This window comes from Callospermophilus lateralis, chromosome 1 (genome assembly GCF_048772815.1).
Source record: "Callospermophilus lateralis isolate mCalLat2 chromosome 1, mCalLat2.hap1, whole genome shotgun sequence".
Lineage (NCBI taxonomy): Eukaryota > Metazoa > Chordata > Mammalia > Rodentia > Sciuridae > Callospermophilus > Callospermophilus lateralis.
Window position 1 is genome coordinate 103,091,409 of NC_135305.1, and position 25,487 is coordinate 103,116,895.

General features: G+C 38.1%; 1 protein-coding gene across 1 annotated transcript in view; it reads left to right on the plus strand.

The window, feature by feature from the left end:
- The window catches only part of Abca13 (ATP binding cassette subfamily A member 13), a 427,810-nt gene that overhangs the window by 375,235 nt on the left and 27,088 nt on the right, over positions 1–25,487 (plus strand). Inside the window, exon 59 of the mRNA XM_076864534.2 lies at positions 10,101–10,193. Within this exon, the coding sequence (XP_076720649.2) occupies positions 10,101–10,193 (93 nt within the window). The remainder of the gene's footprint in view (positions 1–10,100; positions 10,194–25,487) is intronic.

Sequence of the window (25,487 nt, forward strand, 5' to 3'; positions counted from 1 at the left end):
TACTCATTACGGATTTAATTGTGTTACTCAATTCTCAACCATTACCTCTTTCTAATTTTATTAGATGTTGTTCTAGGCCTCATGGCCATACAAACATAGAGTTCAAAAAACCAGTACCTGGAGAGTAAGTATTATGAGGTGGCTAAAAATATACTGAAGATACAATGGAGATTGGGCTTTAAAGCTTAGTCTTGCCCCCTCTCCCTGCCCAAGCTTAAATAAAATACTCTGTGAATCAAGTATCAAGAATGGTTAAGGATATGAGGTTTTTTTTTTTTTTTTTTCCTTTCTTTTCGGGGAGGTGCTAGGGATTGAACTCAGGGGCACTTGGCCACTGAGCCATATCCTCAGCCCTATTTTGTATTTTACTTAGACACAGGGTCTCACTGAGTTGCTTAAGGCCTTGCTTTTGCTGAGGCTGGCTTTGAATTCGAGATCCTCCTGTCTCAGTCTCCCAAGCTACTGGGATTACAGGCCTATGCCATCACACCTGATCTTCTTTCTCTCGTTTTTTTTTTTTTTAATGTGTTCTTTTTAGATACACATTATAGTATATTGTATTTTGACATATTAAACATACATTGAGTATAACTTATTCTAATTAGGATCCTATTCTTGCAGTTGTACATGATGTGGAGTTATACTTGTCATGTATTCATATATGAACAAAGGAAAGTTATCCAATTCATTCTACTGTTTTTCCTATTCCTATACCCCTTCCTTCCTTTTATTCACCTTTGTGTAACCCAATGAACTTCTAATCCCCCTCCCACACTGACTCTCATTGTATTTTAGCATCCACATATCAGAGAGAATATTCAGCCTTTGGTTTTTGGGGACAGACTTATTTCATTTGTCATGATAGTCTCCAGTTCCATTCATTTACTGGAAGATGCCATATTTCTTTCTTCTTTCTGGATGAGTAATATTCCATGTGTATATATACCACATTTTCTTTATCCACTCATCTGCTCAAGTTGGTTGCATAGCTTAGGTTGGCTGCATAGCTTTGCTATTGTGAATTGAGTTTCTATAAAAATTGATGTGGCCATGTCACTATAGTATGCTGATTTTAAGTCCTTTGGGTATATACCAACTAGTGGGATAACTGGGTCAAATGATGGTTCCATTCTGGGTTTTCTGAGGAATCTTCATTCATACTGCTTTCCAGAATGGTTGCACAATTTGCAATCCCACCAGCAATGTATGAGTGAATCTTTTCCTCATATTCTAAAGATTTTACTACATTTTCCTTCATTCAAAATCCCAAACCTAGGAAATCTTTGATCTGATTTCTGTCTATAATTTGCCTTTTCTAGATATTTCATATTAGTGGAATTGTATGATGTGTAGGCTTTTGTATCTGCATTCCTTCACTTACTATAATGTTTTTAAAGCTTATGCATGTTGCAGCATATATCAATAATTCACTCCTTTTCATTGCTAAATAGCATTCCATGGTATAATTAGACCACTTTCATGTATTCACACACCAGTTGATGAATATTTGAATTGTTTCCAATTTTGATTATTATGAATAAAATTATGCATATAATCTGGTAAATGTCTTTGTATATATAAATAAATATCTTTATTTTTCTTGGATAGAGTCGGAAAAATTGAATAGAAGGGTCAAATGGTAAATTGTGTTTACTACTTTAAGAAACAAACTAATTGGATTAAGGATCTTTGAATGTGCTTATTGGTTGTTTGTACTCATTATTTGGTAAAATATCTATTAAAAAATTTCCCCCATTAAAAAAAAATAGAGAGAGATAGGCATGGTGGAGCATGCCTTTAATCCCAGCAGCTCCGGATGATGAGACAGGAGGATCACGAGTTCAAAGCCAGCCTCCACAATGGTGAGGCAGTAAGCAACTCAGACCCTGTCTCTAAATAAAAAATACAAAATAGGGCTGGGGATGTGACTCAAAGGTTAAATGCCCCCTGAGTTCAATTCCCAGTACCAAAAAAAAAAAAAAAATTAGAAATTAGAATAGGTTTAGGTTCACAGCAAAATTGAGAGGATGGTACAAAGATTTCCTTTATGACCCTCTCCCATTTATCAGTATGCTCCATGACACTGGTATGTTTGTTACAATTAATGTATACTTGCATCAATGCAACATTATCATCCAAAATCCATAGCTGACATTATCCTTGGTGTTGGACATTTTGTGGATTTAGAAAAAATATATAATAATGTTTTCACTATTAAAACACCATAGAGAATATTTCACTGCCCAAAAAATTAACTGTGCTTTACCAATTCATCTCTCCTTTCTGGCAACCAGTAACTTTTTTTTTTAAAACCATTTCCATAGTTTTCTTTCCCTGTGTGACATATAGTTGGAATCATGCAGGATTGTAATCTTTTTAGACTGGCTTCTTTTGTTTCCCCCCACGTCTTTTCATGGTTTGACAGCTCATTTCCTTTAAACTCTGAATAAAGTTCTGTAGTCTGGATGTACCAGTTTATTTCTGCATTCACTCACTGAAGAATACTACAATAACTTCCAAGATTTGGCAATTATATGTGAACTGTTTTAAACATCCATGTGCAGATTTTTGTATGTAAACTTTTTCATCTTTTGGAGGTAATACCAAGAAGTGTGCTTGCATCATATAGTAAGAGTACATTTAGTTTTGTAAGAATCTGCCACTTATAATTATGTTTTCTGTCTGTATTTTTTACTTGTAAGAGGTTTTACCTCTATCTACCTAACTACCTACCTATCTACCTACCTGCATACCTATTGGACATTATATTCTGAATATAAATCCCTTGCTGTATATATGATTGCTAGTGTTGTTTACATTTCCAATGAGAAAAAATTATAAACATTTTTTATTAAGTCTAATTTTTCATTTTTGTTTGGCTTGCATTTTGGGTGATACATCTAAGAACTCTTTGTTCTCAAGTCATGAAAATGTTCCTCCTATCTTTTCTACTAAGAATATTAAGGGTTTTAGCTTTAAAAAGTCTTTGATATATTTTAAGCTAATTTTTTTTGCATATAATAAGAGGAAATGAGTCCAAATTTACTTTTATGCATGTAGATATCTAATTATTTCAGCTCTATTTTTGTAAAGACTATCCTTTGTCCATTGAATTATCATGGTACATTTATTGAAAATTAGTTGACCATAATTATATAGATTTATTTCTGGACTCAATTATTATCCATTGACATATATGCCTATCCTCTCACCAGTATAATTCTTTTTTGGTACTGGGGATTGAACCCAGGGAAGCTTCACCACTGAGCAACATCCCTATCCATATATTTATTTATATATATATATATATATATATTGAGGCAGGTTCTCGCTAAGTTGCCTAGGGCCTCACTAAGTTGCTGAGGCTGGCTGTGAATTTGTGATCCTCCTACCTCAGCTTCCCAAGTTGCTGGAACTTACAGGTATGTGCCACTGGTCCCACATCTAATTCTGTCTTGAGTATAGTGTCTTTTATAAAGTCGTGAAACATGCAGGAGAAGCCCTTCAGCTGTTTCTGTTACAAAATTTTTCATTCACTTGAAAATTCTTTCTGTGGCTCATTTTAAATTTAATTCTGTTGTGATCAGAGGAAATACTTCTTTTTTGTAATTTCCATTCTTTTAAATGGGTAAGGAGTCTTTAAAGGCCCGCCATAGAGGTTATAATTTGTTTTGTCTGTGAAGCAACAGATAATACATTCTTTTTTGTTTTGCAAATCATATAGTCTACTGCAAATAAAGCTCTGCTGTTGTAGTATGAAAGCCGCTCCAGACATTAGGTAAGTAAATGTGATTGTATTCCAGTAAAACCTAAATGAATAAGGCGGCAGGCTGGATCTGGCCACACAGCAGTAGTTTCTGCACATGGCCTAGCCTGCAGCCTGTCCTAGGGAATGAAATGGTCCTTAGTGGGAAGGAATGTGTGTTCTGTGATTGGGCCAGTTAGGGTTAGTGTTGAGAATTCTGTTTTATTGTGGGTGTTTTGCCTTGGTGTTCTAATAGTATTGAGAGTGAAATATTGAGATCTTAATGTATTACTGGCTTTTCCTCCTTTACAGTCTGTCAGTTTTTTCTTTGTATATTTTGAAGCTGTGATTAGATGAATAAGTACTCTTAAATGTTATCTTCCAAATATTTTTACCCTCTTATTAAGAAATGTCCTTTTTTATCCCTCATTGCATTTTTTTATTGTCTTAAAGTCTGTTTTATCCAATGGTTTCACTGCTACTACTGTCTTTGGCTTACTGTGTGTATGACATATCTATGTATATTCAAAACCTTTTTACTTTCAAATGATTGTGTTTTTGAATAGAAAGGATGTTTTCTGCAAATGGTACAGTTAATCTTGCTATTTTTCCAATCTGACAGTCTCTGCCTTTTGAGTGAGATGTTTAGATGATTTAACATTTAACATAATTATAGGTATGGTGGAAGTTACATTAACCATTTTGCTATTCATTGTTTACGTATCTTCTTTGCTTTTTTAATCTTTGTTCCTATTTGACATTTATATACTAAATAATTTCCAGTATAGTATCTTTGGTATTTTAACTAGTTATTTTTGAGCTATTTTCTTAGTGAGTATTCTAGGAATTAGAGTTTCTACCTTAATTTTATCATATTAATACTAAATTACCTCCAGTAAAACAACCTTGCCATAACCTGGCTGCACTCCCTCTCTTTGTGCTATTATCATATATATTGCATTTCATGTGCTCTATATCCAGTAAAAAACTGTTATAATTATCACTTTGTGATAACCTTAAATCTTTTAAATGAGTTAAAACAATATGAGAAAAAGAGATCTGTAGATTCTTGTATGGTAACCAATATCATTGCCAGTCTTATGCACTTTTTTCATAGAGAAAACATGAAAAATTTTTGGTCATTATTTACTCAAAAAAATTTTTTTTCCAGCTCTTTCTATCTCTTCTCTCCTTTGGTTTTTTCATTACATATGTGTTGGGATTCTGTTATCACAAATCTGTTTCTTGCTCATTTCCTTTCCATCCTGTTTTGTCCTTTTCTCAGATGAGATCACTTTTGCGGCTCGGTAAGTTCACAGAGTCTTCTGCCATCTTGAATCTGACGTTATTCTCTTTAGCAAATTTTTCATTGTATTTACTGAACTTTTCACTTGAAAGGTTTCTTTTTGGTTCTTTTAATAACTTTCATTTTCTTTAGAATCTCTATTTGCTTACATTTATTGTCATATGTCCTTTAATTCTTTAAATAGCATTTTCTTTAGTTCTTTGAACATATATATTTCCTCTTCATTGGATAATTTTCCTCCTAACTCTAACATTGAGGAAGAGTTCAAGAAATTTATATTGACTGCTTTTGTTTTACACCCCTGAATATGGATCACTTCCTGTTCCTTTGCGTGCCTACATTTTTATTGAAAACTAGACATTTTAGATAATGTAGCTGCTCTGACTTCTTAACTACTCCCAAAGTTGCTCTGTTGTCAGCTTTCATTTTTTAAATACTTATTTGTTGGATTTCTTTGCCTGGGATAAGTCTATGAAAAAAATCTTACTCCTTCAGTGACTAGCAGCTGATTTCTCTGCTCAAATTTCGTGTTTAAAATTACTTTTACTTTTTCAAGACTGGCTGTATAACAGTCACCTCTGTTTTTGCCTAGGTTCCTTGATATCCTGTGACTGAGCAGAGGTAGTTCTCACCCACCTCAGGTTGACACAATACAGATGTTCTGTCCTCTGCCAAACGTTCTCTGTGTTGATAGCCAGGAATATTATAAGTTTGTGACAACTTGAACATGTCACAGTTTCCTTGGGTCCTTCTGTGCCTCTCCTATATGTATGCAATAGCTCTGGGTTGAGAGGCAGTATGTGGAAAGCCAGGGCTATCTCCAGTGTCTACTGCACACACTAGGGTCTCAATTGGTTGTAAGCATGTCACAGACACAAAAATTCTAGTACCTGGGAGGCCATCTCCCAGGTCCTAGACGTGCTGGCCATTCCTGTTTGCTTGGATCCAATATAGTCATGTAAACCAGCTATGTTACTGGGCATGGGTGTTGCACTCAATAGTCCAAACTGAGTCCCTGCCCTTCAGCCATGGCAGAAGCTGCTGATACTTATGGCCCACCCTTTCCTGCTAGTAGCTTCATGTTTTTTAAGCTGGGGAGGGAACTCAGTAGCCCATGGTTTGCCTGCCACAAATTCTTCTCATTCTGAGTTTACCAATTTGTTAGACATAACTACTTCTCATATTGCTGCATGCCTTTGGTCAATTCCCAGTGTTCTGAAAGGGTTGTTTTGAAATTTTTGTCTAGTATTATAGTTGCTTTTCATGGAATGGATTTGACAATTTCTTCACTTGTGCACAGTCAGAATTGCTACTTCTTTTTTTGTTTTGTTTTTGTTCTATTTCTCTTCAGAAAAAAAATTATATTAAAATAAATTAAACTTGATAAATCCACTTTTTTTAAAAAATATGTAAATATTCTTGCTTAAAATGACCATTTGCTCTGTTAATTCTGAGCTCCCTTTTGCTATATTCGTTTGCTGGCATGAGGCTGAGTCTTGATGTTCAAGCACAGGTTCTAAGAATTTTATCTTTCTAATGAAAAGATAAAATTATTTTTGTTTCTCATATAACACATAATTATTGTAGACTGTTCTCAAAACAGATATGCATTACTATAGTTTCTCTTTTATATCCTCCTATTCACTTGGTTTCACATTAATGACATACATATGCATATACACAAATTTATTTCTATAAATTTGTTGCTATTCATACAATACAAAGATCTAAATTACTCACTGAAAGTGAAGAACAGAGAATCCTATGATTGATTCTGTGATTCTAAAATGACAGCTTTAGTTGAAAAGAAGTATCTCCGTGGGAAAGCTTTCCTCTTAACTTTGAGTTCACCTCTTAGTGCCTCTTGTTCCTTACTCCTGAGCCTCTTGGGAAGCATGGGATAAGAAACTGAGGGAAAGAAACTGGGAGCCATGTCACTTACTAAAAGGACTGGAAATCAGTCCAAACAGGAACAACCACTTTGGTTTTTCCTCATATGTCAAACACTGATAAATGAAGGACACAAGTCTCTGTATCACCTAGACATATTTCAGTACTAATCAACCTAACCAATCATTAAGGAAAACAATTTGATGAGTTATTTTTGTTTGTTTGTTTGTTTGTTTTTGAGTAAATTACCAGTGATTGCTTTCATTGTTGAGTAGTTTTGTGTATTCTTCTTACTGTAGAAGATCATCAAAATCTCTATCTTTGTCCTCTATGCTTAGATGTTATGATATCCAACATGTTTAGAGAATATTTGTTAGTCAATTAGTCAGTTGAAACTGTTAGTCATTAAATATCATGAGGATTCACTTTTTAAATATTTTTAGTTGTAGATGGACACAATACCTTTATTTATTTTTATATAGTGCTGAGGATGGAGCCCGGTTCCTCACACATGCCAGGCAAGCGCTGTACCACTAAGCTATGACCCAAGTGCTATTACGAGAATTTAATTCATATTTGGTATTATTTGGATTCCCACATGTCCAAATTATGTTTAAGGAAGTAACACAAAAGTGACTTCATAGTCAACCTGCAACATAGTCATAAAAATGATAAAATGTCTTAAATTAAAATTCATTAAAGAAACAGAGAAAGCTATAATTGACCAGAAAAAAAAATTGTAAAGCATATTTGGAATGTTCATAGTACATATTCCTTAGATTTTATGTCAAGGTATTATAACAAAGAAACTTTGAATCATAGTGGCCCAGGCAAGACACATTTCCCCCTCACTTTGTTAAGTTGCTGGTAAGCTGTGCTTTATAAGGCCAACAAGAAATCATGACCTTTCTGCCATGCCATTTAGCCATCTTCCAGTTGTCCTCGTCCTCATGGTTGACATTGACTTACAGCACTGTGTCTGCATCCCAACTTAAGGGATGTGGAAAAAGACAATACCCAGGTCAAGTGGCTTGCATTATTTCAAGATGACCCAGAAATACACATTCCATTGGCCTGAATTTGCTGTGTGCCCACATGTAACTGTAAGAGAACTGTGAAATAGTCTTGATCTGAACATCCACAGACCCTATCAGAGATTGCTTTATAGTTGCTGCCTACCAATGGAAATAACACATGCTTCTTGTAGAGAATTTGGATAATACCAAATTGGAAAGAAAGAAGAAATAAAGAAGATCTACCATTTACTTTTCACTTCTCAGATAGTAATATCCATACATTTTTGTATGAATATTACAATTTTTTTCTTTCTAGAAAGAAAAACTCTTTCACATGTGCAATTCGCCTCATATGCATTGTAATTTTGCCATTAAAGTATCAATATCTTTACTCATGAAATTCATTGACTTTAGAGAACTTCATTTTAATGTCTAACACACGGAATGATCTTTCGTTTACATGAAATAAATAACAAATCTCACTATAGAGCATGTATTTTTTTCTAGATTTTTACTACTATAAATAAATTGTCATATGTTCATATTTTGTGTTTCCTGGGGCAAGTTCATAGAAAAGGATTTATTTCCATATGGATTTTCAAAAAGTTATGCCTATTTTTACTTCCAACCTCAGCATATGAGGTGACCTATTTAGAATTACTGAGAATATCTTTAACTAGGATTTTGCTAATCCCACAAGTCATTGTTTTTATTTGGAATGCAATGGAGAACAAAAGCACTTTCATCCTTAAACATAGAAAAGCATGCATGATGAATGCCTTTCTAGCTAGAAAACAGTTTTAAGAACATTTGATTTAATGGTTAAGTTTATGATTTGTTGCTACATTATTGGCCATGAATAGTTTTGAAAATCATTTCCACATGATATTTTTCTTTTTATACATTGGATTTGTTTTTTTAAACTAACATATATGACTTTTTATTTTAAGTCTATCAATCCTTACCTGTTATGTTTGTGGCAATTTTTCTTTTAATTTTTTTTTTTGATGGTGCTTGAAACCTGGACTTCATGCATGCTAGGCAAATCTTCTACCACTAAGCTACACCCCAGTTCCTGTTTGTTTCTGTTCTTAAAACAGTTTGCTGTCTTCTGACATCTTATTAGAAGTTTGGGATTTTGCATTGCCACATCCATCAAAGGCTCCCTCAGTTTCCACCATTGCTATAGTGCTCACACAGTTGCTCCCATCCTCAAATCATGTGTGCATTTCATGCTTTAGTGGCTCATTTTGGCTCTCTTTTGTTTTAATGCTATTGGCCTTGTAATTTTTGAGTGTATTACCTTATTTAACTTATTTTAGCAGTGTAACAAATATTAATGTTTTCTGGAACACTTTTCCTCATAATTCTTTCAACATTTTTATTTTGGAGAAACACTTTATAATTATTTTCAATTTTTCTAAGGAAAGTGATAAAATTTTGATTGACATTATAATGCATCCATATCATTATATAAACTTGTAACTTATATAATTATAAAAATATAATTTTAAATCTTCATAACTTATTCATGATAAAAAAAGTTCAATTTCACTATAACCTAACATAATTGTATATTAAATATTATTACAGCATTATATTTTATGTTATACACTTATATTTATACTTAAATATAATGAGCTTACTTTCATACTATATTAGTATTTTATATTTACACTAATATTATGCTAGTATTGTTTTACATTTTACTGATTTTTATATTGTAAAGTTCCTTCATTTTAAAAATAGCCATTCTTTTTTTTTTTCATTGAGTCAAGGTTTTATTTATGTCTGTTAGTAAAGCTTTATTTTTTCTCTTCATAAAACATCTGTTTTGTTAAGACTGTTTTTATTTTGTAATTTTGTACTATTGGTAAATGGTTCTTTCCTATTTATTTTATTACTATTTTTCCTGGTACATGAAAATGCTAGTAATTTTTTAAAATTATATTTTTGGCTACCTAAATAAATCTTATGACACTTAAAAGTATTTTGTTTGGTTTTCATGAGGTGTCTATATTTTAAGAATTACATAATTTGCAGTAATAGTGTTTTTGTCCACTTTTTACTTTTAAAGTTTGGATCAAGCCTTTTTTCTTTCAAGTGTGGCTCACCTTTACTTTTCTTTTCCTTTTCTTCCCAGCATGGAAGAGTGTGAAGCTCTTTGCACCAGACTGGCCATAATGGTTAACGGCCGCTTCCAGTGTCTCGGCTCCCCTCAGCACATTAGGAATAGGTATGTGGAGCTTCTCTGTTATTTATTTGATTCCTATCAATCAACAGCATGATGCAGTGTAATAACTGGAGATGCTTTAGAGATAGCTTGATCCAATTAATTATCTCATGACATACAGGAAGAGGTGAAGGCACTGAGACGTTAAAGGGTATGTTTAAAAAACACAATTGGTAAGTCAAAGGGATGTCAATTCCCAGATTCTTTCCCTAAGATAGTTTGCTTCCTTCTTGAGAAGGACTGTACCCTGCTTGTGGTGGCATTGGTAGGGAAAGAGTATGGCTGGCAGGCCCAGATCAAGACAGGATAAGGAATGGCCTCCTGGTGTATGAAGTGCCTTATCCAGAGGTTGTGCCAATAATACAATAATCAGCAACAGTGAATCAGAGTCCTGATTTACCCAACACTATACTTTAAGAAAGAGTTATGTCAGTGTGAGAGGGTAAAAGACAGTTGCTGTGTTTTACTTTCATTTCGGATAATAAAAGACTAAAGATTTTTTTTTTTTCCTGTGCTCATGAATCCCTTAGATTTCTTCCTGGTTAATTATCTCTTCATGTCTTTTTTTTTTTTCATTTACTTTTTGGGAGTTTAATGATTTTGTTATCAATTTCTATGACCATTTTTATGTCCTTGTATCTTTCTTTCCCCCTCCCCCTGAGTTGTCTGAACGATTTTCTAATTTCCTTCAGTTTGTTGTTTAACCTTAATTTTTCATAGAGAGTAATTTGGTCATTTATGTTGATAAACCTCTTTTCATGTTTATTTAGTCAATGTTTTTAATGTTAGAACTCTTAAGCAGAGATCTGGTAAATAGCTGTCATTTAAATATTTTTATTTTATGGAGAAAATAGCAAGTGCTTGGATAGAGGTGATGTATTAGGAGGTAAACAGCACGTTTCTAGTGGCTTGGTGTTGGTCACTACTGGGACAGTAAACCCCACTGATGCTTACTGTTTAGTGTCAAACGCTTACCAGCTGAATCTGCTAGAAACTATTCTCCGCTCACTTTAATAAGTATTATCAAAAGAAAAATAATACTTCACACTGTCTAACCTTTATGAATGTCTACATAAAGTTTTATAGTCCATTCCTGATTGTTGGGTGATTTATATTTGACTCAAACATCTTGCTTTCCATTAGGCATGGTAAAGTTGGCTGCAGAAGCTAGCAGGATTAGATCATGGGAAGAGGATAATTCCCAGTGCTGATCTATAGGCTGGACAGTCTCTGTCCACTTTTGAGTTTTGATTCTGATAATGTGATCTGTAGGTTGAGGATGAATTATTAGTGGGTATGAACTATATCTATATAAAGCAAGAACTCACATGGAGTTTTTCACTGAAATACCAAACAAGCTAGATTTTAAAATGGCTTCTAATTTTTTTTTATTTTCCTACAACAAATAAGTGTATCATAAGTAAATATATGACTACATATGTTTCCATAATATTGAAATAAAAAGTAAGGGATGATTCCAGGGCATCTATATTTGGAATCATCCATGTTGTCCCCATTTCTCCTAACATGAGTCATTCACATAGATAAGAGGAATCCCTCCCAACTCCCCTGCATTCCTTACTTTCCATGAAAATTCACTGGGCTCCCATAGACCTTGAGGACCCTGTGTGAGAGCTACTGCAGCTGTCAAGAGATAGACTCTTCCCTCTGATGTCATCCCCAACTCCGCAAGGAGAAAACAGTCACCTTGGTGGTCTTGTACAAGTGGAGAAAGTTGATTACTTCCAGAATGTCCTGATGATATAATTATTGAATGCGACCTTGAATAGTGATTCTAGAAGTTCAGTGTAGATGGATATAGTGGGGATACTGGGTGCTGTGTGCTTAGGTAGCATGGGGATCTTGCAGAAGGAACACCAGAGCAGGGACAAGGGCCTGAGTGTCCATCATATGACCCATGGCTCCTTCTCCTCAACTGTAATATGGGTTGCCATGAGGACTAAGTGAGACTGGAAACACTGAGGACAGGGCAGGGGATGAGTTAATATTATTGCATGTGATTTGAGTGAAAACAGCTCATCCCCATGGCCATCCCCAGGCATTTTCAGGGGAAGGAGAAGTGGGGAGAGAAGCTGCTGATCAGTATGGAGGTTTGGGGAATAGTCCTTGTGAGAGAGAATGAGAGCCAGCATCAAACCTATGGAAACACATGTGAATAAGCAATGAATTTGCCCAGAGGGTCTGTGGAGATAAATCAAAGAAAGCCAGTGTTTGAGCAGGACAGTCCTAAGTTAGGATTGAGCTTTTCCTCTGGAGAAAGGGGTGGTGGGCAGGGTCCTGGGCTGGACTGGGAGACAGTGCCTAAAGATTAGCTGTGGAAATCCAAGATGCAGGACTCAAAGGGTCAAGCAGAGGATAGTACTGGCCCTCAGGGACTGCCACAGTCTGGCTGGGCACAAGATCACGAGCCACTCAAACAGGAACAAACTTTATTTGAAAAAACCGCCAACACCACGTCCGTGCCCGGGAAGTTTCCCGATCCACCCACGCAGCGTTCCGCCGGTTCCTTCCCGGAACTCCAGTGTAAGCGCCTCCCCCGGAATTCCCTCCTACTGCACTTTCCCAACCAATGGGAACTCTCCAGGAGTCCCGCAGCAGGAGTCCGGTATCCATATGAATGTAATTTTTAACATAATCATATCATCTCAATGGCTAGCTGGCATCACCTTTCAATCAAAAATGCCATGCATCATATTAATTGGCTGTGGCTCCCAGCATCTCCCCCCTTCTGTTTAATTAAGCAACAAGTAATGTGGCTAGGGAGCGTGCCTGTTAGGTTTGTCCAATTCAACATATGGTTCTTACCCGTCATTGGAAAACTGACCTTTAGGCGTCAGCCTCCTGTCTTAGGTTGATACCACTGCAATTGGATCATACCCGTCACTGACTACCGGTCCAGCATATAGCCATACTTGTGGATAGGCCTATGCACCAGTGGGGGGGTGAGGTTCTTTGCCTCACCTCTGTTGGCCCCCAAAATTAGACCATCACTAGTAGAAGGGAGGAGGATACAGAAATGCCACAACACCACATCAATTGACGACTCCTAGGGAAAATTGCATCACTGGTGACACATCAGCAAAGATACGCCAGCATTACCATAATTTGTTGTATCAACAGATAGATCACAGTGCATATAAGTGATACATAGTCCAGGCAAGTTTTGTAAGCAGTTCAAAGTGGAGGAATCTATCAATATGTCCATTTCCTCCCAAGATCATTGATGTATCAGTTTATACAGTTTGTTGTGATAATTATCGAAGAAGTTGTAGTTTGGTTTCATCTTTGTCTTCACCGGCACTGGGATGAAAAATAGGAATTCTGACAATGATGTTAAAGAGAGAAAGAAAAAAAATGTAACATTTTAACAGGTACTAAGAAAACATTTTTTTTTTAGAACAATTTACATTATCTTGAACAGAATTATTAAATATAATGAAAAGGAAAGATGAAAATAAACAAACAGATTTGTTAACCTGCTTATTTGTACACATATTAAAATAATTTTTAACAGCTGTTTACCCAATTTAAATTAAACCATTAAAATTACGTGAATAATAAAAAGTACTTGGATCCATTTTTTTATGAGCACTCCTCATATATGATCTATGGACATACGCACATATAGACATATAACACAAAACAGAAGTGTGCACATATAACATACAACACCTAAGACAATAGTAAAGGCCTTGTAGTTTCACCTAGGTGAAATCTCCATTGCAATGTTAAAAACTCCACAGTCAAAAAATAAAACTGATCAGAAAAACATCAACCTAGGTCTGTATGAGCTCAAAAATAAAATAGAACTTTATGATGTGGGAAAAAGCAATAATAAAATAGATATTGAAAAAAGCATCCTGGTTAATCACTGTCGCAGATGTAAGAATGGCCAAGCTGGAGTTCTGGATATCAGCTGTTATGGATTTGAGTCAAATCATCTTCTTTTTGATCTGTAGAAATCGTTTTGGTTAGTCTTTCTGGAATCCAAATCGGCTGCTGTTCTCCCTGTGGAAACACGCAAACAGAGCCCCGACTCCAGACAATTACTGGGTCAGGACCTTTCCATTGTCCTGTTAGAATGTCTTTCCAAAGAACTTTAGGCTTATGCACATTTTTTGGATACATATGCCTTTCCGCAGCACTAAGTCCTGATGAATCCAAATTTAAAAAGTTTAGAGTAAAGAGGGTTATTTTAAGTTTATCTTTGGGGGATATATACCCCTTTCCAATTCCCTCCTTTTGTTTTAATAAGTACATTTTAATAGTTTGATGAGCTCTTTCAACTATGCCTTGTCCCTGTGGGTTGTATGGAATTCCTGTTATGTGAGTAATGCCAAATGATGAGCAGAATTGTTTAAAAGAGGTAGAAGCATAACCAGGACCGTTATCTGTTTTTAACTGTTTTGGAACGCCCACAGTGGCAAAATTTTGTAAGCAATGAGCTATAACATCTTTAGTTTTTTCTCCGGCATGAAGGGAGCCCATCAAAAATCCAGAAGAAGTATCAACTGTAACATGCAAATATTTTAATTTTCCAAATTCTGGCAAGTGTGTGACGTCCATCTGCCAAATATGGTTAGGTATCAGTCCTCTAGGATTGACTCCAAGATTAACTTGTGGTAAAAATGTCACACAATTTTGACATTGTTTTATTATATGTCTGGCTTGTTCTTTAGTTATTTTAAAACGTTTTTGTAAAGTATTAGCATTGACATGGAACCTTTTATGAAAATTTATAGCTTCTTCTATTGTGGAGAAAATATGTATGTCATGTGTAGATTTATCTGCTAATTCATTGCCCAAACTAAGGGCTCCAGGCAATCCTGTATGTGCCCTGATATGTCCTATAAAGAATGGATCTTTTCTGTCCCAGATTAGACTTTGTATAGTGGAAAACAAAGAGAAAACAGTAGAAGAAGGGGAAATCCTACCTGCATCTTCAAGGGATACTATAGCATTAACTACATATTGACTATCAGAAAATAAATTAAATACAGAATCTTTAAACATCATAAAAGCTTGTAATACTGCATTAAGCTCTACCTTTTGAGCTGATTGTTTGGGTACTGAAAATGTAAAAGTTTGATCAGGGGTAACTACTGCTGCTGTACCATTATTTGACCCATCAGTGAATATATTTGGAGCATTCATGATAGGGGTCTTTCTTGTCATTTTTGGAAAAACTACAGGATGCTTAGACCAAAAAGACAACAAAGGATTAGATGGCAAGTGATTATCAAATGAAACATTAGATTTACACATGATTATTGCCCAAGTATTTAACTCATTGGCTAACTCATCAATTTGATCCATAGTATATGGAGTAATAATTTTATTGGGAGAAATCCCAAACACTCCCTTTGCTGCTTTTATTCCTTTGAGTATTAATTGTCCTACAGCCTCAGGATATCTAGTAAGAATAGTATTAGGAGAATAAGATAAATGTATCCACAATAATGGACCTTCTTGCCAAAATACTCCTGTAGGAATATTTTTTGTTGGTAGTACAATAAATAATAAAGGCAAACTTATATCAATTCTATCCAAGTGCATATTTTCCATATATGTTTCAATGATTTTTAATGCCTTTCTTGCTTCAGGCGTTAACATGCGGGGTGAATTTGGATCTGATGGACCTTTTAGGATATCAAATAAAGGTCCTAGCTCTCCTGTTGGTATGCCTAGATAAGGCCTTATCCAATTTATGTCTCCCAATAACTTTTGAAAGTCATTAAGTGATTTGAGTTGATCTACTCGTATTTGAATTTTTGGTGGACGGACCATGGTTGAGGATAACAGGACTCCTAGATAATTAATTGGAAGATTTAATTGTACTTTATCTATTGCTATCTCTAGATTATAACCTTTTAATAAATTTGTAACTGTGGCATAACATTCTAGCAGTGTGTTTTTATCTTTATGTGCCAATAACATATCATCCATATAGTGAAATATTTGTAGTTCAGGATTTTGATTTCTAAGTGGTTGGATTGCTTTGTTAACATAAATTTGACACATAGTTGGACTATTAACCATCCCCTGAGGGAGTACTTTCCATTCATATCTCTGATCAGGACCTTCATGATTTAGTGCAGGGATAGTAAATGCAAAATGTGGACTATCCTCAGGATGAATTGGAATTGAAAAAAAACAATCTTTAATATCTATAGCTAAAACATACCAGGTTTTTGGTAAAGCAGACAATTGGGGAATCCCTGATTGAGCAGGTCCCATAATAACCATCTCATTATTAATGGCTCTTAAATCTTGTAATAATCTCCATTTACCAGATTTTTTTTTAATGACAAAAATGGGAGTATTATGGGGAGATATGGAAGGTTGTATATGTCCTTTCGCTAATTGTTGTTTGACCAGATCATGGGCTACTTGTATCTTTTCTTTAGTCAGGGGCCACTGAGGAACCCACACTGGTCTTTCTGATTTCCAAGTAATTTTTATTGTCTCAGTGGCCCTTTCTGAAAATCCAACCCATGTCTGTCTGTTCCTTGATCTATTTGAATTGGTGCTGCTATATTTTGTCCTTGTTTTCCTAATCTTTTTTCTTTTTTAAAACCTTGTCTAGCCCTAGTAGTGGGCGCATTAGGATTGATGTTATTTGTTAACGTCAAACCTAATTGATCTAGGACATCTCGTCCTCATAAATTTATAGGAAGATGATCCAATACATATGGCTGTATAGTTCCCTCACATCCTTCAGGATCCTTCCAATCTAATACCATTGCACTTCTATGGGGATTAGTAGCCACTCCTAGGCCTCGAAGCGTTTGAGTGGCTTGTTGTAATGGCCAATGTTTTGGCCATTCTTGAGGAGAGATGATGTTAAGATCTGCACCTGTATGCATTAGCCCATTAAAGTCGTGTCCTTGAATATTTAGTTTTAGCATGGGGCGAGAATCTAAATTTAAAGACAGCATAGCCCAATCTACACCTGTGGAGCCCAATCCCCTGGTACCTCTTTCTACAGTACGACTGGAAAATTTATCATGTAGGCTGGGTATTATTAGTAACTGTGCTATTCTATCCCCTGGTGAGATAACTGATATGCCTCTTGGAGAACTAGCTATAATTTTTATTTCACCTTCATAATCAGGATCAATTACCCCGGGACTTATCATAAGTCCTTTTAGTGTAGAAGAACTGCGTCCCAATAATAAGCCTACCGTTCCTTGGGGAAGAGGTCCTTTTACTCCTGTGGGAATGATTTGAATTCCCATCTCTGGAGTTAGTACTGCTCTTGCAGAGGCGCAGATGTCTAGCCCTGCGCTCCCTCTAGTTTGTCTGATGAGGGATTTAATGGATAATGTGTCCTGGGCACTACCTTGATGGTGCTGCTAGGTTCCTCCATTGCCCCATATATTTGTGGTTTTGGGCCCCGGAGCATTGGGCCCTCCAGTCCGTTTTTTGGCAATGGAGCCTGATGCCTTTCTCCACGATATCGTGGGTAAACACTTGATCCTTGTCCGTTTTTTGATAACGGAGTGCCCTCTATGGTGGTTTGAGAACGGCATTCATTAGCCCAATGTCTCCCTCTACGGCATCGTGGGCAAATACCTGGTATTCTATTCCTTTGATACCTAGCTTTGTTAAACCCTCCTCCTATGGGGCAATTCCTTTTAAAATGTCCTGTCTGATCACAATTGTAGCATGTTTTTGGCCTGGCATCTAAAGCCTGTTGTACTGCTGCTAAGACTTGTCCTTGTTCATTAATGTCTCTACATAATTTAATATATGTGTTTAAATCTTCATGTTTCCATGGTCTAATGACCTCTCTGCAGCAACGATTTGCTTGGTCATAAGCCAGTTGTTTTATAAATGGCATTGCCTGTTCTACATCTCCAAATATTCTAGAAGCTGTCTGAATAAGCCTATCTACAAATTCAGCGTAAGGTTCGTTAGTTCCTTGTATTACCTTAGATAACTGTCCTTGTAAATCTCCATGCCCCTGTAAAGTTTTCCATGCCCTAACTGCATCTGCAGCAATTTGTGCGTATACACCAGGATCATATTCAATTTGTTGCCGTTGACCCTCATAAGGTCCCTTTCCTAACAACATCTCCAGATTTCTTTGAGGGTAACCAGCTGCTGTATTTCGCCTAGCTGTCTCCATGCAGAATTCCTCATTGGCAACCTTCCATAACAAATATTGTCCTCCATTTAGCACAGATCGACACATGTTAGCCCAATCTGCTGGTGTCATGTCTAAGTTGGTAATAGGTTCGACCATGCTTATGGTGAAGGGTGCTTGCGGGCCATAGGTTGTTACAGCCTCCTTTAATTGCTTTACTGTTTTGAAATCTAAAGCACAGTGAATTCGTTGCCCTCCTGCCTGCTCAAGTACAGGGCATGCTAGTCTTTGGGATCTTGCCTTAGGATTTTGTGCATCAACTACGAGAGTTGAGGGCCGCTCAGCTGTAGGTGGAGCTGTTGGTTGAATTACGCCCTCTGGTGATAGAACGGAGTTAGTAGCAGCCTCCTGTTGTAACTCCCCAACTGATGGTCGTTTTTCCTCTAAGCTTTCTTTCTTCAAATTTTCCTCTGTCTGACTAGCTGAAGAGACCTTCTCTTTTGCTTGACCTGACATGTTTTCTACCACAGTTTGGACCTCTAACAATTTACTTAACAGTTTTTCGGTTTGTTTTTTACTAGTTTCTAATCTACTATAAAGGTAACGCAACCCAATAAGGTAGCATAAAACAAAACCGAAACAGAATGAAACAAAAACGGAGCAAAGAATAGTTGTATCAATTTTCTCTTTCTCAGGGCCAAACAACTTCAAGCCTGAGCCAACCATTTTTCCCAGTTTGCCTGAGAAAATTCTAGGGATAGGCAGCTTGAAACAAAACAAAATAAATCAAAAGAAGAACACATTGTTTTTTGAAATGGTCACCCATTCTGTCGCCTTCCCTCAGGGGCGAGCAATTTTACTCACCTCCAAGCTTCAGGCGCTCCCCGTACAGGGCCACCAGTTGCCGCAGTCTGGCTGGGCACAAGATCACGAGCCACTCAAACAGGAACAAACTTTATTTGAAAAAACCGCCAACACCACGTCCGTGCCCGGGAAGTTTCCCGATCCACCCACGCGGCGTTCCGCCGGTTCCTTCCCGGAACTCCAGCGCAAGCGCCTCCCCCGGAATTCCCTCCTACTGCACTTCCCCAACCAATGGGAACTCTCCAGGAGTCCCGCAGCAGGAGTCCGGTATCCATATGAATGTAATTTTTAACATAATCATATCATCTCAATGGCTAGCTGGCATCACCTTTCAATCAAAAATGCCATGCATCATATTAATTGGCTGTGGCTCCCAGCAAGGGACCACATGCTCCCTATAAAGAGTAGGTGCAAAAAGATCCCACAATGAGAGCCAAGTGGAATAAAAGCAGGAGAGAATGAGGGTTTAGCTTCCCTATATATAGCTTCTCAACCACAAGCTGAGCTAGGCTTCATGGACAATGAGAACATACACTTGTATATGATTCTCAGCAAACCTGAGTGTGGCAACATCCCAGAGCCCCAGTAGCATCATGAGGCTCAACCTGATGCTATAGTTTACCTGTCCATAAGTTAGGAGAGGGAAGGGGAAAGACTCTGTAGGGATGAGAAAACTACAGTCTCTTAGAAATATAAAGTAAAGGAAAGAATGTGGGTAGTTTTTAGGAAGAGATACATAAAGAAAAAAAGAAAGAGGAATAGAGGTCAGTGAAACTGCTCAAAGCAAAGAACTCGCCCTCCTCCTCTGGACCCTGAGCCTGTCTCTCCTCCCTGAATCTGGGGGCATAGGCAAGACCCAAGTACCGCAGCATCCCTCTCCCTCAGTCTGAGGGGTGGCACTGCCTTTCTTTCCAATCAACCATATTTGATGGTTTTGGTTGACCTCCCACACACAGTGCCCCCAAATTGTCCTAATTACTTCTCCTACTATGCTCATGTGATCTCTCGACCTGGGCCCTAACCACAACCTGGCATGCACCACCATCAGAGGCATGGATGTTGTGGGGAGACTGGGTTCCGTGAAGGACACAAGCCCCAAACTCCTGCTCCTATCTGAACGTCAAGATTCAATCTGCTTAATGCCTGCACCTGGCTCCTCCGTACCCCTGCTGTTTTAAAATACAGTGTATTGATGGAAAATAAAATATAGAATAAAGGCCCACAGACCAGGAGACACCACCGTTACAAAGACAGTTTGTTACTCACAGTTGTCAACACAAGGGATGTGCTACTCAGGGGAGCATAGGAGTTGGTCCACGGCCAGAGCGAGTAGGAAGAAAACGTGGAGCAGAGCCTTCATTGTGTTTCCACAGCAAACAGATGAGGCAACACAACCAGGCCTAGGTTTGCCTAGCTTGACTAACATTGGCAGAACCTGGGGCATAGGGGCTATATTTAGTTGTGTGGCAGCTGGCCCGAAAGTGAATAAGATACAGGTGGATAATGGCCCAGAGTGTGAGCCACCAGGAGAGAAGGTGGTGGTATGGTGTGGGTTCTAAATCTGCTGATTTATATTTGAAAAATGTGGTTTTGGTGGGCTTTTATTCCGTCTCTAGAAATTGGTTATTCCACCAATCCCTTCCCTGGAAGGGAAGTCGCTCCAGAATCAACAAAGCCCTGCAGATCAGAGCATCAGAAAATAAAATATGGCTAACACGTCCACTGAGCAGACTCAGCCAGGCTGAACTGAGGTGTGGAAGTGGGACCATCACATTCTCCTGGCCCATTTTGCAGAGGAAGGTAGGGAGTTCAGACTTTTCTGCAGGTCCTAGAGCCCCCCCACTCCTTCTTATTTGGTATAGTTTTTTGTTCTCTCTGATAATATTTTCAATAGCTTACTTTAGTTCTATTATCCATACCATAAGGTTTTAAGCATTTTTGAGGTTATGAAGTTGTATTTAAAAAGTCTCTGGACTTCAATCTATACATACCTAAGGTTCCATGTGACCACTTTTAACTCAATGATTCATGGCGAAGGGTCTCAGAGAAATGATTGCAGTAGAGAACTACCTTGGTTGAGCATCTCTGTTAAGGTCGAGTTGTTACTTTCACTCTGAAGTTTCTTGACCAAATTGTAACTTAGAAAAAGTGATGAACATGAGGTGTTAAGTGGAATTGAGGCTGTTTGCTTCTGATATCTAATCATTTCTTTAACAAACATTTATTGAGGACCAAAAAAGGGGTCTAGAGATAGGCCTGCTATATATAACCTGTATCCACTCGGTTCTCACACTTCATGGAGTGAGACCTGCACCTACTGGGTGACATCACAAGGGTGAACAGGATAGGCATCATAAAAAAGGATTTCTGAAGAGGAGGAGACCTTTTTCTAACTTTGAGGAAATAGGGATGTCTCGCAGACCTTGAAGTACAGGTAAAATTTGTTTAAAAGGAGATTATATCCTAGGTGAGTACCAAATCCTAATGAGATCAAGCAAGGACAAACATACGAGTCAAAGCAGAATTTAGATATCAACATTGAAATTGAAGGAAATCTTCAGGCCACGTAAAATAAGGATGGCTATATTAAATATTCCTTGAGCTGCACTAGGCTTGGTGGTCTTAACATGGGTTTCTCAAACTTGGCATTATTTTTACTGTGGGTCAGATAATTCTTGGTTATGGGAAGCTGCTTTGTGCATGTAGGATGTATAGCAGCATCCCTGGCCTGTGTAGTAGTACCCACCTCCCCAGTTGTGACAAGTAAAAATGTCTCCAGACACTGGCAAGTGTCTTTTGGAGAGCAGATTGTCCAGGCTGAGAACGACTGTGTTAGCTGGTACTTTTTTCCCATGCCCTTGGGGAGTTTACAGGGTGGTGGACATCCAGGATAAGGGCTTCGATTCTCAAAGGTAGAGCTGGCGATGGTTCCTGACCTTTCTGGTACTGGATCTTCTGAAAGTTAGGAAAGCAGGGTCATGGAGAGTCAGAAGGCACTGCACACTGGGCGTTTTCTTCCTGCCAGTTGATCTGCTGAGCTCTGGGACAACTTCATTTTGCAGAGACCCCAGGGTTCATATGAAAGGGTGTCTTCCTCCTCTCTCAGCCTCAGTGTGGTCCATTTATACAATCTAAGGGGTTATACCTGAGAACCAAAGGACCTGATGGGGGCTAGAAACTCTCCAGGTGAGGGTCCTTGGGAGGTTCTTCCTAGGCTCCTCTAGACACAGCTTCCTCGCTCCACCTTGGGTCTGTTCTCCTTTGCACTTTGTGTTGACAGCCTCATCATCAACGGCTGCTCAACATTCCCACCACAGATACCCAGTACTTGATATTCCTACCCCAGAGGCCCATAATGATCCTCACTTCCTCTTTGAGACTTCTTTGGCCTTTCTAGGATTCAACGTTTTCTTCCCTTTGCTTGTGTTAATCTCCTTTCTTCATTGGTGTGTGACTGCACCCTGCCTTCCGGACTATGTTTGTAGAATTTTAATTTCCACAGACCTGCCTTGTTCCAATTTGATGTTAAGCTCCTGAAGAGAACAGGCTTTGTCTTCTGTATGTCCCATTATTTTCTTGTGCTTTGTACAGCTGGATGATTTCAGACACAATTAGCAGGCAGGGACAGCCAGTGCTGGAGGAATCCCCAAGAGAACCACACCAAAGAGAAGCTATATGGTTCCCAAATGTTTGACATTTTGGCTCACCAGAAGGTTTAATACGATAGACTCTAAATTTCCTCACTGCCCCATTAATTAAATTGGTGGTGTACTTTATTCTCAAGTTCTAGGCCTTCTTACTACAATTGTTAAGGCATCTTATATGATACTTCTACATACATAAAAATGTTTACCTAATTTAGAGTTACCTTCAAAAAGATCTTTTAAAAATGTTGTTTGTGCCTGCGAGCAGAGACCCAAGTTCAAGGTGCAGAGCCACGTCTGCACTTTATTAATTCAATGAAAGGAGACGACAGTAGATTTCTGCTAGTGGTATTTACTTCAAAGGGTTTTCTTGACTGCAGTTTGGGACCTTTTCCTGTGTTCCTTGCTTTCATCAGCACCAGCTGTTCCCAATCCTGAGTTTAGTGCAGATGGTAGGGTATGTCCAAAAAGGTGATGCTTTTCCAGAAGGACAGACACGGTGCGGAATTTCAGAGGCGAGTCCTCATAGAGGGAAGTGACATTGACTCCCTGCCTCTTGGCCTCCTGTTGCTGCCTCCTATCTCCTACACCTGTGACCTTCTGGCCTCTGCCCAAACCTGGAGAGGTTGTGAGTCCCTCCCGGCCCCTAGTCCAGCTGCACACCTCTGGCCACTCTTGTGAGGTCTTCACAGAGCACTCCTCAGAGGTGCTCTCCAGCCTCCCCTCTTCCTTCTGTGCCCAAACACACCCCACAAGCTTTTCTGCTCTTTTCTTTAGCACCCCTGATCCTTCCTCTGCCTCCTACCCCTAGCTTTAGATTCCCTAGCTCCATCTCACTCCTGAGCTAGACATGTGCCCTGTTTTCCTCTTGGAACAGATGTTGGAATGCCACAAGACAGCCTTCCTTCAGACTCAAGAAACCCTGGGGGAAATTTCTTTCTCCCCCTTTGGCCTTTTCTTCTTGGTCACTCACAGAGAAAAAGTTACATCTTGTGAAATCCATAGAGATCATCCCTCAGCCTTGACCCGGGCCCTTCTCTTGCACCACATTTTTTTTTTCTTTCTTCTTGCTTCTCTAACCTAGAAAATATCTCCCTTTCCCAGTTGTCTTGGACCTCATGGATGATCTGGTTGTCATTTATGAAATATCTATCGACTCTTCCATAATGCACTAAGCACAGTGTACCTATGACTTCGCATGCTGGTAAAAATACCATTAACTAACACTGAATAGTACTTGCTATCTGCCAGCTCTAAGTGCTTTATACGTGTCAATGGATTGATTCCTTGTGTGATCCTATGAAGTAACTATCATTGACTCTCAGTTTGTAGATGTCGAGAATGAGTCACAGAAAGGTTGGGCGTCTTTCCTGGGGTCATCAGCAGGCTCTGAAATTTGAAGACCAGCACTAGTACTCTGGCTCAGTTTTCTCTAATAAATATCCTCATCCTGAAAGATCTGAGTTTCAGTGACTCCAGAGCCCATAGGCCCAGCCTCATCCTGCCTCCGTGCCAGGGGAGCCATGTCGGTACGGCCTCACATAAACTCTGTTTGCTATGCCTTCAGTTACATCCACACCGACCTCTCCCTCTTATTGACCTTCTCTTTGGAAGGGTTTCTGTACCTTCTCCACTTCTTATCAAGACTATCCTTTTATTCATTTAATACATAGTTTCTAATTTCCTGGGCAGAGAGAAGCTCCTGATAAGCTAGCTCCTTGATATGATCTCAAAAATTTTCTAGTTATTACCATCCTTTTCTTCCTTTTTTCTTATCTCTGAGAAAGAAATTTGACTGTATATCATCATGTGTATTCCTTTACCTGTTTGAGAGATCTTCCATTCTGAGACCTAGAAAGCAGTGGTTTTCTTCTTTCTCTTCTTTATCTGTGAACATTTATTCTAAGTCATGAGCTATATTTACCTACAAATGAAAGAGCATCAATTATACTGATTTAAGTGTATTCACTAACTGAACCAAGTTCATATTTTATGTGTAAAGGAATCCAGAGGCAACTGGTTATTAGTGTTGGCTCAGTGACTCTAGTTTCTATAATTAGAAACTGCTGCTGCTGATCCACCCCTCGTGTCTATGTTTAGGCAACAAACACGGAGCAGAGAAAAGCCAAAGTATCCAAATAAGTGTCCTCTCTTAAATTAACATTTGGTCATGTTCTACACAGCAATTTGGACTTATATTTCATTGTCCCGTGGCTATTTGGAAGTCAAAGAAAGCTAGCCTCAATCTGGGCCCTTTGCCACTTAAACATTAAGATTAGGTTTCTGTTATTTAGGAAGATGGAGAATGGATGTGGAGTGGGCCTCCTGCAGTCTGGCTCATTCTTTGACCACTTCCATTTTAGATGAACGATTTTTTTTTTTTTGATCAGGGACTTAAACTCACTTTACTGATGATGGGCAATTTGATTGGGCAGTCTAAGCTCCAGAGACTCTAGGGCTTCCATTTGAAGAAAGTCGTATGATATGGAATAGCCCTCTGTAACAGATTCATAGTGTATGCTCAAGCACATGATATTGGGTGTGTGTGTGTGTGTGGAGATTTATTGAAAGAGAGCTGGAGTGAACCACCAGCTACCTATAACCAACCAACCTCTTTTGGATACTGTTATTTAGTCCCAGGTAACTAGGGGTATGTTCCCAAATCCTTTGGTGTTGTAC